This window comes from Dipodomys ordii, unplaced genomic scaffold (genome assembly GCF_000151885.1).
Source record: "Dipodomys ordii isolate 6190 unplaced genomic scaffold, Dord_2.0 Scaffold211, whole genome shotgun sequence".
In the NCBI taxonomy this organism is placed as follows: Eukaryota; Metazoa; Chordata; class Mammalia; order Rodentia; family Heteromyidae; genus Dipodomys; species Dipodomys ordii.
In genome coordinates this window covers 458,176-471,565 of record NW_012267427.1, presented here as the reverse complement: position 1 = coordinate 471,565, position 13,390 = coordinate 458,176, and the positions used below count along the sequence as shown (strand labels likewise).

The following is a 13,390-nucleotide window of genomic DNA, read 5'->3' as shown; positions in this document are numbered from 1 at the left end:
TGGCCAGCCTGAACCCTGGGGGAGGGTTCCCCAGAGCTGCCCCCCCCCCCGCCTCCCCCTGCCCCGGGGGCCAGCTGCCTGGTCTGAGCCAGGGAAACGAGGCAGGGAGTTTTGGTGGATGGATGGTTGAAGGCCACGTCTGTCCAGCGTGGCCGCGGTGGGTGGTGATTTCACAGTGCTGAGGTGATCCCCCTGTGGCACTTCAAATGCCTGGTGAACCTTGACCGTGTGCCGCGAAGAGCATGTCTGTGGGCTCTTCCTCTGGGCTTTGCTCCATCAGGACTGGGGCCCTGAGCGGGTGTTTGCGCCCGGCTATCACTTCCCACGAGAGTTCTCCCTGCCCAGGCAGTGGGAGGGGAGGGAGGAGGCCCACCCCCATCCTGGGCAGCGTCTGTGCGAGGCTCCCTCACAGGAAGTGAGCGGCCCACCATCAGGAAGTTCTGCAGAGCCGCTGGCTACGGCGGCAGTGGCTTCGCTGAGCTCCCGGGGGCGTGGACCGTCCCAGGCCCCGTGACCTTTGTCTGTTCCCGTGTCTGGTCCCTGGCTGGGTTTGGGGACCCGTCCACTCCCACGTCAGTGAATTGTCTCCCTGCGTCTCCCCGGTGTCCCAGCATTCCCTGGGGAGTGGGAGAAGGGGGAAGGGTGGGGGGCTGGTCCCGGGTGCGGGTTGCACCTGTGCCCGGGCATGGGGCAGGCACCGGGCACCCCTTCATCCTGCTGTCCCCATCTCAAAGGGACTCCAGCCCCAGGACCTCTGCGCCAGCCCCCCCCCCCCCGCCAGCCTGCCCGTGACCCCTGCATCCTCACCGCTGCCCTGCCGGCGTGTCTGGGTGTTTATCTGTGTTTTTGGGGTTTTCAGAAGCGGGAAGGCCTCCTGCATTCCAGCCACGTCTCAGAGGAGCTGACCACAACCACAGAGTGAGTGAACCCCTGCCCTGGGCCGCCGGCTGCCCCAGCAAGGCCCTGGGGGTGGGACGTGGCCCAGGGCGGCCTGCCCCTGGGACCCCTTAACTTAAATGCGCTTTCATGGGCCACACCCCGCACCTGGCTCTCCTTCCTCCTGGGGCGCTCTCTCTCTCTCTGTCTCTGTCTCTGTCTGTCTGTCTCTGTGTCTCTCTGTCTGTCTCTCTGTCTCTCTCTGTGTCTCTCTGTCTGTCTCTGTCTCTCTGTCTGTCTCTGTCTCTGTCTCTCTGTCTCTCTCTGTGTCTCTCTCTCTGTGTCTCTCTGTCTCTCTCCCTCTCTCTCTTTCTGTCTCTCTGTCTCTCTCTGTGTCTCTCTGTCTCTGTGTCTCTCTCTGTCTGTCTCTCTGTCTCTCTGTGTCTCTCTCTGTCTGTCTGTCTCTCTGTCTCTCTCTGTGTCTCTCTGTCTCTCTCTGTCTCTCTGTCTCTCTCTCTGTGTGTGTCTCTCTCTGTCTCTCTGTCTCTGTCTCTGTCTCTCTGTCTCTGTCTGTGTCTCTGTCTCTGTGTCTCTCTCTGTCTGTCTGTCTCTCTGTCTCTCTCTGTGTCTCTCTGTCTGTCTCTGTCTCTCTCTGTCTCTCTGTCTCTCTCTGTGTGTGTCTCTCTCTGTCTCTCTGTCTCTGTGTCTCTGTCTGTCTCTCTGTCTCTCTCTGTCTGTGTCTCTGTCTCTGTGTCTCTGTCTGTCTGTCTGTCTCTGTCTCTGTGTCTCTCTCTGTCTCTCTCCCTCTCTCTCTCTCTGTTTCCACATTAGAACCGAGCAACTTTCCAAGGCGTTTTGGTTCGGTACCTGTGCAGGGGAGGGGCCATGCGGGCAGGTGGGCGGGAGGGGTGCGCCCAGCTCGGTGACCCACTGCTGCCGTCCCTCCCCTTGGCTGGCTACCTCACACTTTCCAGAACTTTCCAACTAGAACTTTTCTTTGGCAGACATCACTAAGCCAGCATCTCTGGTCTGTTAGGAAAAGCCAGGGCATGTCTTTTTTAGTTAGTTTTTTTTTTAAAGACATCTAAAAAACTGCACCCCTCTTGAAATCAGCAAAGCTGCGGGCATATTGTGTGGCTTCTGGAGCCGTCAGGACACCCCTAAAGGGGTGAAATGTCCACGCATAAAACCCACTTCAGAGGAGGCACGGCCGTGGTCTCCGCCGAACCCCTAGCTCCAGCCAGGGCTTAATGACGGGGTTCTGAAGCCCCGTGAGGCCTTTCACACATGGGCCGACCCAGACACCAGCCACGCGGGTGCGCGTGTGCACGCATGTGCACGCTGCCTGAAGCTGTGGAGTGGCCCTGGGGCCAGCAGAGGCAAGGGTACGGCCTCACAGCCCCCACAGCCCACGAGTGCACAGTCCTCCCGCAGCCCACGAGTGCACAGTCCTCCAGCCCACGAGTGCACAGTCCTCCCACAGCCCACGAGTGCACAGTCCTCCCGCAGCCCACGAGTGCACAGTCCTCCCGCAGCCCACGAGTGCACAGTCCTCCCGCAGCCCACGAGTGCACAGTCCTCCCACAGCCCACGAGTGCACAGTCCTACAGCCCACGAGTGCACAGTCCTCCCACAGCCCACGAGTGCACAGTCCTCCCCACAGCCCACGAGTGCACAGTCCTCCCGCAGCCCACGAGTGCACAGTCCTCCCACAGCCCACGAGTGCACAGTCCTCCCACAGCCCACGAGTGCACAGGGCTCCTCTTTCCCTACTCCCCTCCCCCACTGCCCCTAGGGAGCCCCAGGCCTTGTCCTGGAGGGCGGAGGACCACTGTGGGGTGGATGGTCGTCTCTGCCTGCATGGCTGGGACCCGGCAGCAGGGGGAGCAGCGGAGGGGATCTGGGGTACAAGCGGGGGGGGGGGGACGGGGCCTTGCTTGTCTATACCCAGGAAACCACCTGGGTCGTTTCGCCAGCCTCTGATGCTGGTGCCACTGGCCATCAGGGCTGGGCTGGGAGGGGGCGTTTGCTCTTGGGCTGGTCTAAGTGGGACCCCGCCACCCCTTGTCACCACCAGGCTTGTCCCAGGCCGCCAGTCTCATGATCCCCTCTGCAGCCACAGAGATCTGCTAGGTTATTAATGGTATCATCCCTGCGCGCCTCCTCTGGTCTTGGCCCCTTCTAGTGGCCAAGAGGCAGCCATGAGGTCCCCTCCTCCAGGAAGCACTCTGATCGGCTAAGCAGGAGTGCAGGGCTTCCTTTCTGCTCCTACTATGTGTCCAGCCTGGGAGAAACAATGGCCTAGGAGACACCCTGTCCTCGGTGCACTGTGGGGTGTCTGTCTCCCTGGTGCCCACATAGTAGATGCTCAAGTAAACACAGTAGATAAGATGGAGCCAAGGGGCGTGCTCAGAGTGTGGTTTGGGGAGGGGAACAGGCCTGCTGGTGGTGCTGGGCAGCACTGGGCAGGGGCAGAGCACCCGGGCGCGGGGACCGTCATCGCTGCCCCTCTGGTGCCCAGGCTGCCGGGCTGCGCCCGCCCCTCCTTGGCATTCCCACCCCCACCCCCTCCAGAGGGCCTGGGAAGAGGGGGTGGCGGCACCCGTGCGAGTGCTCTGCCCGTCATGAGAGCTGCACAGAGCGTAGCACAGTGGGAGCCTGGCCAGCTCTGCCCAGCATGGGGTCGGCTCACCAGGGTGGGTCCCAGTCACTGCCTGATGGCACGCTCTCTCTCTCTCTCTGCAGGATGATGACGGGCAGGTTTGGTAAGTAGCCGGGGCCGAGGCAATTGGAGGGTCTTGGGCACACCAGCACTGTCCCAGCAGCCCTTGGCTCACGTGCTCCTGTGGGGGGTGGGGCGGGGCTCCAGGTCCTTTCCTGGAGCAGGGGGGAGGGGGAGCTTTGGGGATGAGGCCCCTCTGTCACTGTGGGGTACCGGGAGGGAGGAGGGTCCCTCGAGGGACCCAGTACCCCCCAGGCCTCTGCTCTTTGCAGATCTCCCTGCGGTCAGGCCACCGGCCTGGCCGCTCAGACATCTGCTCCCTGTGGGGGGACAGTTCAGGCCCGGTGCCCAGAGCAGGGTGCCCGCGGTGCCTCACCAAGCCTGTGACCGCGCCTGGATTCCTGAGTTGTCAGGGCTATTCCCAAAGGGGCCAGGTCACCCACCCTGCACCCCGCTAAAGCCGGGACCCATGCCCCACCCCTGTGTGACCTGGCGAAGGCAGTGGCGGCTGTGTCAGCTCCCTGCCCCCAGGGGCAGGAGCAAGGGCCGCAGCCTGGCCAGTGGCACTCCCTTGGGGTACGTGTGTGTGAATACGTGTGTGTGTGTGTGTGAAATACATGACTATATGTGAGCTACATATATTCGTGTGTGTGTGCGCGTTGTGCCAGTCCTGGGGCTTGAACTCAAGGCCTGGATGCTGTCCCTGAGTTTGCGCAAAGCTAATATTACCAACTGAGCCATCGCTTCACTTCTGGCTTTTTGGCAGTTCATTGGAGATGAGTCACTCAGACTTTCCTGCCTGAGCTGACTTTGAACTGTGCTCCTCAGATCTCAGCCTCCCGAGTAGCTGGGATGACAGATGTGAGCCACCGGCGCGTGGCTTCTTTGAAAGGTCTGGAGCAGCTCTGTGGGCCCGAGCTCTCTCTGGTAGACTGAGGCAGTGCTGGGAAAGGTTAGAGGCGCTGCTGATGCTTTTTAAAGCAGCTCACTCCCTCAATCTGTATCATCCATTAACAGTCCCCAGAGGTGACCTGTGGGGTGGGGGCGGCCACGAGCCTGCGTGCGACCCTGAACGTGTCCAGGTGGAGGCTGGTTTGAGGCCTCTCGGTCAGCCTGGCAAGGCTCGGACACCTCCAGGACTCCGGGGTCCGTGGCTCAGCCTGGGCTCCAGTTTGGTGGACTTGAGGGGGAGCTGGGCCGTGGGGTGGTGGAGCGGGCAGCCTCGGGAGGGCCCTGCGGGCCCAGGCGCGGGGCGGCCCTGGGGCCACGGCCAGGTGTGCGACGGGAGCGCGAGGACATTTGAGGCCATGAGCGAGCGGCCCGCATTATTCTCCTCTTCACCCAGCGCGAGAGCTGAAACAGGCTATTAGCCGGTGACAGGCAATTAGTCCCGCCCCCGCCGCTCTGACGCAGGCTGCACAGTCTCCTAGCGACCTGACCAGCACCGGCACGGGGGGGGGGGGGGGGCTCCTGGGCTCGGCCGGGCCCTGCTTGCTGAGGGCTCCCGGTCACGGCCCTCCAGACCCCGCGCCTCCTCCTAGGGGCACAGGCTCCTCCCTGGGCCCTGGGCTCGGCCTGCTCTTCCATCTGCGGGTGCAAATCCCATTGTTGGGGGGCCTAAAGTGCCCCTAAACAATCTGCTTCGCCCATAGCCCTGTGGGGACCCCAGACAGCCTCCTCCTGCCTGGCTCCTCTCCCCCAAGTGTACAGACCAGCCTGGGGCTCCCAGCGCTGTGAGCACGCCCCGCTGAGACGCACTCCTTCTAGATGGCTCTGTGACTCACGCCCTCAGCTCTGGGGGGTTGTCACTTGACATCGACCCCCCCACCCTGAACTGGCATCTGCTGGCTCCTGTACTCCACCCGGCAGGCTTGCCGCTGCAGTCATCATGCTCAGGGTGGCTTGTGCGTGCGTGTGCTCAAGACTGATTGTACACGCCAGCCTTCATGTGTGTGTGTGTGCGCATTCTCATGGCTGTGATTGCACACGCCAGCCTGCGTGTGTGTGCGCGCGCGTGTGTGAACATGCTCACACGGGTGCACATTCTCATAGCTGTGATTGCACACGCCAGCCTGCGTGTGTGTGCGCGCGCGTGTGTGAACATGCTCACACGGGTGCACATTCTCATAGCTGTGATTGCACACGCCAGCCTGCATGTGTGTGCATGCGTGTGAACACACACGTCTGTGCGTGCTCATGGTTGTGATTGCACATACCAGCCTGTGTGTTTGTTCACACGTGTGTGAACACGTGCACACGTCCGTGCGTGCTCATGGGCTGTGATTGCGCACAACGGCCTGCGTGTGTGTGTGTGTACACGCTCTCATAGCTGTGATTGCACACGCCAGCCTGTGTGTGTGTGTGCTCATGGCTGTGATTGTGCACGCCGGCCTGCGTGTGTGTGTGTACACGCTCTCATAGCTGTGATTGCACACGCCAGCCTGCGTGTGTGTGTGTGCGCACTCTCATAGCTGTGATTGCACACGCCAGCCTGTGTGTGTGTGCACGCGTGTGAACACACGTCTGTGCGTGCTCATGGTTGTGATTGCACATACCAGCCTGTGTGTTTGTGCACACGTGTGTGAACACGTGTACACGTCCGTGTGTGCTCATGGCTGTGATTACGCACGCCGGCCTGTGTGTGTGTGTGTGTGCATGCTCTCATGGCTGTGATTACGCACGCCGGCCTGCGTGTGTGTGTGTGCACGTGCATGCTCATGGCTGTGATTACGCACGCCAGCCTGCGTGTGTGTGTGTGCACGCTCTCATGGCTGTGATTACGCACGCCGGCCTGCGTGTGTGTGTGTGCACGCTCTCATGGCTGTGATTGTGTATGCTGGCCTGTGTGTGTGTGTGTGCACACTCTCATGGCTGTGATTGCGCACACCGGCCTGCGTGTGTGTGCGTGCATGTGCGTGCTCATGGCTGTGATTGCGCACGCCGGCCTGCGTGTGTGTGTGTGTGTGTGTGTGCTCATGGCGGTGATTGCGCACGCCGGCCTGCGTGTGTGTGTGTGTGCTCATGGCGGTGATTGCGCACGCCGGCCTGCGTGTGTGTGTGTGTGTGTGCTCATGGCTGTGACTGTGCACGCCGGCCTTCCTGTGTGCACCTGGCAGGCTGGGGCAGTGGGATGGATGGCACCCCTCCCCATCCTGCGCCCCAGCTCTGTGACGTGTCCTGCGGGCTGGAGCGTCCTGCCGGTGGCCTGGGCCCTCTGTGGCGGGGTCTGCAGGCAGGAGCCGTCGGAGCTTCCGGAAGCCTCTGGAACTCCAGGCAGACCCTCCTGGGCTAAAGGCTGCCTTCAGGCTTTGCTGGGCCCCTGCTTTCTCCTGTGCCGCTCTGAGCTCCACGCCGGCCGCATCCCGGGGCTGTGGCAGGTGCATTCCCTCCCCACCCCCAAGCAGGCTTTTCTCTCCCTCTTGGGAGCCCAGGTTGTAGCCTGATCTCCATGACAACGGCTCTGCTGGTTGCTCTTGAGTGGAAGGCACCCCTCCTCCGCCGGCGCTGGCTCGGGCTGAGTCCTCCCTGAGCTGTCAGGACAGGGGCACGGGGTCCTCTAGCCTCTCCCCTTCCCATCTCCCCATTCCTGCCAGCCTGGCTGCTCCAGACCCTGCCCTAGCCCGGTGCTGGCGGCTCAAGACCTTAATCCTAGCCACTCAGAAAGCTGAGATCTGAGGAGCAAAGTTCAAAGCCAGCCCAGGCAGGAAAATCCACGAGGCTCTTATCTCCAATTAACCAGCAAAACGCTGGAAGTAGCGTCATGACTCAAGTGGTAGAGTGCAGCTGTGAGGGAAAAAGCCAAGGACCAGTGCCTGGACCCTGAATTCAAGCCCCAGCACTGCACAGAAATAAAAAAACTGACCTGATGCCAAGGCCCCGGCGGCTGACCCTACCATAGGACAGGCCCCGCCGGCCTCCCTCATTGGTCACCTTGCTCTCGGTCAGCGCTGGCCCCGCCGGCCTCCCTCACTGGTCACCTTGCTTGGTCAGTGCTGGCCCCGCCAGCCTCCCTCACTGGTCACCTTGCTCGGTCAGCGCTGGCCCCGCCGGCCTCCCTCACTGGTCACCTTGCTTGGTCAGTGCTGGCCCCACCGGCCTCCCTCACTGGTCACCTTGCTCTCGGTCAGCGCTGGCCCCGCCGGCCTCCCTCACTGGTCACCTTGCTCGGTCAGCGCTGGCCCCGCCAGTCTCCCTCACTGGTCACCTTGCTCGGTCAGTGCAGGCCCTGCCAGCCTCCCTCACTGGTCACCTTGCTCGGTCAGCGCTGGCCCCGCTGGCCTCCCTCACTGATCACCTTGCTTGGTCAGTGCTGGCCCCGCCAGCCTCCCTCACTGGTCACTCTGCTCTCGGTCAGCGCTGGCCCCGCCAGCCTCCCTCACTGGTCACCTTGCTCGGTCAGCGCTGGCCCCGCCAGCCTCCCTCACTGGTCACCTTGCTCGGTCAGCGCTGGCCCCGCTGGCCTCCCTCACTGGTCACCTTGCTTGGTCAGTGCTGGCCCCGCCAGCCTCCCTCACTGGTCACCCTGCTCTCGGTCAGTGCTGGCCCCGCCGGCCTCCCTCACTGGTCACCTTGCTCGGTCAGCGCTGGCCCCGCCAGTCTCCCTCACTGGTCACCTTGCTCGGTCAGTGCAGGCCCTGCCAGCCTCCCTCACCGGTCACTCTGCTCTCGGTCAGCGCTGGCCCCTCACTGGTCACCTTGCTCGGTCAGCGCTGGCCCCGCCAGTCTCCCTCACTGGTCACCTTGCTCGGTCAGTGCAGGCCCTGCCAGCCTCCCTCACCGGTCACTCTGCTCTCGGTCAGCGCTGGCCCCGCCAGTCTCCCTCACTGGTCACCTTGCTTGGTCAGTGCTGGCCCCGCCGGCCTCCCTCACTGGTCACCTTGCTCTTGAGCAAGGTTTTCTGGTGGTTCCTTGGAGATAAGAGTCTCACTGACCTTCCTGCCCGGGCCGGCTTTGAACCGGGATCCTCACATCTCAGCCTCCTGAGCAGCTGGGGTTTCCCGCGTGAGCCCCTGGGGCCTGGCAACGCTGAGCTGTTGAGGACCCGGCACATTGTTTCTTCTGCCTGTGATGCCTTCCTTCCCTGCTTCTCACAGCAGCTGGAGAGCTCTGAGGCCAAGGCCCGCCCTCCCGGGGCACCCCCACCCCTTCGGACCTCTGGGTCCTGGGAGGGGATGTGGCCAGGCCATCATGTCAGCTGTGACAGACAGCTGCCCTTTGCCTGGTGTGGTGGCCGTCCCCAAGCGCGGCCAGCTTCCTGCTCTGCAAGAAAAGCCAGGAGCCTCGGGCTCTGGGGCCAGACATGGAGACAGTTTTCCACGGTCCCCATGAGGAGCGAGCACGAGTGTGCGTCCTATCTGGCGATCCCAGGACCCCAGTCGGCCTGGCCCTGGCCCCACGGGACTGTACCTCCAGTTTGCCCTGCCCATCCCCCAGCCTGGCCTTCCCCAGGGCCTGACCCAGACTCTGCAGCCAGAGCGCCCCCATCCCAGCCGATCTCCTGGGTGCAGGTGAGCCATGGCCAAGGTTCGCAGGACCGCGCGCCCCCCCCCCCCCCCCCCCCCCCCGCCCCCCCGTGAGGCTGAGTCCACCCCCCAGCGGTGGCCCAGCTAAATTTACCACTGACGTCAGGCTTTGCTTAAGCGGCTTTGAAAGTTTGCGATGGCTCATGGGGACTTAGCTGCCGTTTCGCCCCTGAACAGCTGTCTTGGGGAGGATAATCTGACTTACAGGGGCTGGAGAATAATTTACATCTGCTGCTGGGGGAGGAGCGGCGGCCTGGGGTCCCCGGGGCCCCACAGCCCCTCCCCCCCACGTGTGCACACACCAGGCCACACACATGTGCACGTGTGCACACGTGTGCAACACGCAGGTGCCTTCTTTCCCTCCCCCCACCCCAGGCTAAGGCAGGGGCCGGAGGGCTGGGCTGGCAGGAGCGGCCTCCCGCCCTGCTGCCCCGCACCTGGTCTTGGGGCCGGGGTGGGGAGAAAGCCTGGCCAGTATCTCTCCACCGCTTCCTCTCCCGCCACTGGGCTCGTCTTCCGTGCTCCTCCCCTCCCTCACGCAGCCCCGCCCATCCTCACCTCTGACCCCTGTCAGCCTTGTCCTCAGAGCACACCCCAGGGCTCCCGGAGTCCCCAGGTGGTGGCTGACCACCACTGCCAGCCCTTCTGTCCTGGAGCCAGAGACAGCCACTAGGGGCTAAAGGCTCAGCGGACAGCAAAGAGCCAGTCAAGAATCATTTCAAGAAAACCTGCCCCGGGTTGGGGAGGGAGGGGGGTTAGACCAGGGCCAGGTGTGCACGGCCGGGGAAGCTGGTCAGGAGAGTGAATTCTGGGAAGGGCAGCTGAGGCCGAGCTTTCTGTGGCCCACAGGAAGCCCACAGGAGTGTGGATGGGCTCTGTCCTGAGGGTGTCCAGGCTGGCTTCAAACCTCGATCCTCACATCTCGGCTCCCCAGGTGTCTGGGATTACAGGCGGGAGCCACTGGCTCCCGGCCTGCTGGGGAGGGTGGATGGTCTGAGCCTGGCAAGGGGGAGGGTGCTGAATGGGGGTGCAGAAGTGCTCATGCCTGTAGTCCCAGCTACTCCAGAGACTGGGATCCAAAGCCGGTCAGGAACCACCAAAAGAGGTGGAAGCGGAGCTGTGGCTCAAGTGGCAGAGCGCCAGCCTTTAGTGAAAAACAAAGGGGCAGCACCCAGGCCCAGCGTGTGCGCACGCTCACACACGCACACACCACCTTCTCATCTCTGGGTCTGATCTTCCATGGCTGCTCCACAGTGGGCTGTGTCCCCTGCTTGTGCCCAGGCTTGGTGCCAGACTTGCCTGCGGCCGTGGCAAAAACCAGTGCACACTCAGGCTCTACGTGGTCGGGAATTGGCACACATCCCAGCGGTCGGGGTCAGAGCGGCACTGCTGCCTCCTAACCCTTCTCCCCCTCTCATCCACGCATCTGCAGAGCGGGACGCCTTCGACACGCTTTTTGACCACGCCCCGGACAAGCTGAACCTCGTGAAGAAGGTAAGATGCCACGCGGGCCTGGCCCAGCACCCTCGGGAGGAAGGTGTGGATGCGCTGTGAATCTGAGCTGTTGGCAGTGGGGACCAACATGCGACTGCAGCCAGAAATATAACTCCTGTGCACAGAATGCGCGCCTTTAACTCCGCTCCCGCTCGGTGACCCCTTCTGTTAAGTGCATCTCCTCCCGCACCTGTCAGGCACCTCACGGCTGCTCATTCCCAGTGCAGGTGTGTGCGTGCGTGTCAGCCCGCTGTGGTCACCTGCCTGCCCCCAGAGCCGTCTGCGGGTGCCTGCCCCTCTCCCGGCAGGGAGCCCTGCCGCCCGCGCCCCTCGTGCCCCGGGCCTGGGGCGCCGCTCCGCACAGGATGCACCCCGTGAGGCCGAGCCGCAGCCGGCAGCTGCCAGCGTCTGCCAGGACAGACAGCTCCCTGTGAAGGATGGTGCCCCTCTGCCCCGCACACAGGCGGGGGGAGCCCCTCCACCCTGCGCACAGGGGCTGGCCGGCTCCCGTGGCTCCTCGGTGGCTTTCTTATGTCCCCGGGCTTCAGCACAGTGCGCACAGCCCTGGGGCCCAGCTGGGCTGACGCGGGAGGAGGCTCTGCCCCCTTGACCTCCTGGCCCCGCTGCCTGCCGGCCAGGGAAACGGGCATGGAAGGGCCGTGTGTTGAGTGCCAGGCCACGGGCAGATCGCCACCCTGTGTGAGCCCTGCACCCCCTTCCCTGCCCACTGCAGGGCCCCCAATGAGGCCAGGGTCTGCCACCTCCCCTCGCACCATCCCCTCCTCAAGCACTGCAGCCTCAAGCCCGCCGGTGCCCGTGCGGTGTGGTGCCCGTGCGGCGTGGTGCCCGCGCGGCGTGGTGCCCGCCTGGCGTGGTGCCCATGTGGCGTGGTGCCGTGCAGCCTGGGCAACAGTGCTGCAGCTCCATCTCCCACCCCAGGTAGTGCCAGTGGCCCCTCAGCCCTGCCTGCTTGTGAACCACCCCAGGCAGCAGCGTGCCCCGCTGGGAGACACTGGGGGACGCTGGGAGACGTCCGGAGACGCTGGAAACACTGGGGAGGCGCTGGAGACGCTGGGAGGCGCTGGAGACACTGGGAGGCGCTGGAGACGCTGGGAGGCGCTGGAGACGCTGGGAAGCGCTGGAGACACTGGGGAGATGCTGGGAGGCACTGGAGACGCTGGGAGGCACTGGAGACGCTGGGAGGCGCTGGAGACACTGGGGAGGCGCTGGGAGACGCTGGGAGGCACTGGAGACGCTGGAGACACCAGGGAGGTGCTGGGAGGCGCTGGAGACGCTGGAAGGCGCTGGAGATGCTGGGAGGCTCTGGAGATGCTGGGAGGCGCTGGAGATGCTGGGAGGCGCTGGAGACGCTGGGAGACACTGGGGAGGCGCTGGAGACACTGGGGCGATGCTGGGAGGCACTGGGAGACGCTGGGAGGCGCTGGAGACACTGGGAGGCACTGGAGATGCTGGGAGGTGCTGGAGGCACTGGAGACACTGGGAGGCACTGGAGATGCTGGGAGGTGCTGGAGGCGCTGGAGACACTGGGAGGCACTGGAGACGCTGGGAGGTGCTGGGGAGACGCTGGGAGATGCTGGGGAGGCTGGGAGGCGCTGGAGACACTGGGAGGCGCTGGAGACACTGGGAGGCGCTGGAGACACTGGGAGACGCTGGGGAGGCACTGGGGAGATGCTGGGGAGACGCTGGGGAGGCACTGGAGACGCTGGGGAGATGCTGGGGAGGCGCTGGAGACGCTGGAGACTTCCTCACGGGCTTCTTGTCCCAGCTCCAAGCGCGGGGCACCGAGCGTTCCAGCAGCACCCGGGCAGCCAGGCCTGGACCCCAGGCCCCTGGACGGCAACTATGTCTGCCTCCTGCCGTCCTGTGAGCGTGCGCACTGTCCACGACTCAAGCTTACACCCGGGGACTGCTCCGCCTCCCTCCATCCCTCCTCCCTCCTTCTCTTTTGTGTGGGGGTTGGAACCAGGGCCTGATCTTGGGCGTCTCTCTCTCACTTGGCTTTCTTGTTCATGGCTGATGTTCTACCCTTGGAGCCATGCCTCCAGGTCCAGCTTTTTGCTGGTTACCTGGACTGGCTTCAATCTGTGCTCCTCCCCGTCTCAGCCGCCTGAGTGGCTCAGATGACTGCTGAGCCGAGCCCTCAGCACCCGGCCAGGGGCGTTTATCCATTGATTGATTGATAGGACCTGGACTCAACTTCAGAGGCTTGTGCTCACTTAGCTTGCTTGCTCATCCCTGGCTCTCCACCACTTAAGCCACACCTCCGGTCCAAAGTGCAGTGTGTGTGTGTGCGTGTGCGTGTGCGTGCACGCGGGCTGGTGCTGGGGCTTGAACTCAGGGCCTGGGCCCTGTCCCTGAGCTTCTTTGGCTCAAGGCTAGCGCTCTACCCCTTAAGCTATAGCGCTACTTTGAGTAGTTTACTGGAGGTAAGGGTGTCACGGACTTTCCTGCCCAGCCTGCTTTTGAACCACAGTCCTCAGATCTCAGCCTCTGAGTAGCTGGGATCACAGGGTGAGCCACCGTGCCTGACCCCAAAGGCGTTTCTAAGAATTTCCTTGGAGCAGTTCTGGGTGGGAGTGATGGAGTGCGTGCGTCCGGGCTCGGCCCCCACCGGCGTTCTGGGAGGTGGGGGCGCAGACCCAGCAGACCTCCGGCGACAGGAGAGGGTGAGGACGGTTTGCCCGGCCCCGGGCGCTGAGCGCACGCTCACCGCGTGCCCGTCGCTGATGGCACCTCCTCCCTCCCCTCCCCCCCC

At 63.7% G+C, this 13,390-nt stretch overlaps 1 protein-coding gene across 1 annotated transcript in view; it reads left to right on the top strand.

Annotated features, from left to right (window-relative positions):
- Parvb (parvin, beta) overlaps positions 1-13,390 on the top strand; it is a 34,880-nt gene that overhangs the window by 13,552 nt on the left and 7,938 nt on the right. The window contains exons 7-9 of the mRNA XM_013035429.1: positions 860-918; positions 3,622-3,641; positions 10,553-10,614. Of these exons, the coding sequence (XP_012890883.1) occupies positions 860-918; positions 3,622-3,641; positions 10,553-10,614 (141 nt within the window). The remainder of the gene's footprint in view (positions 1-859; positions 919-3,621; positions 3,642-10,552; positions 10,615-13,390) is intronic.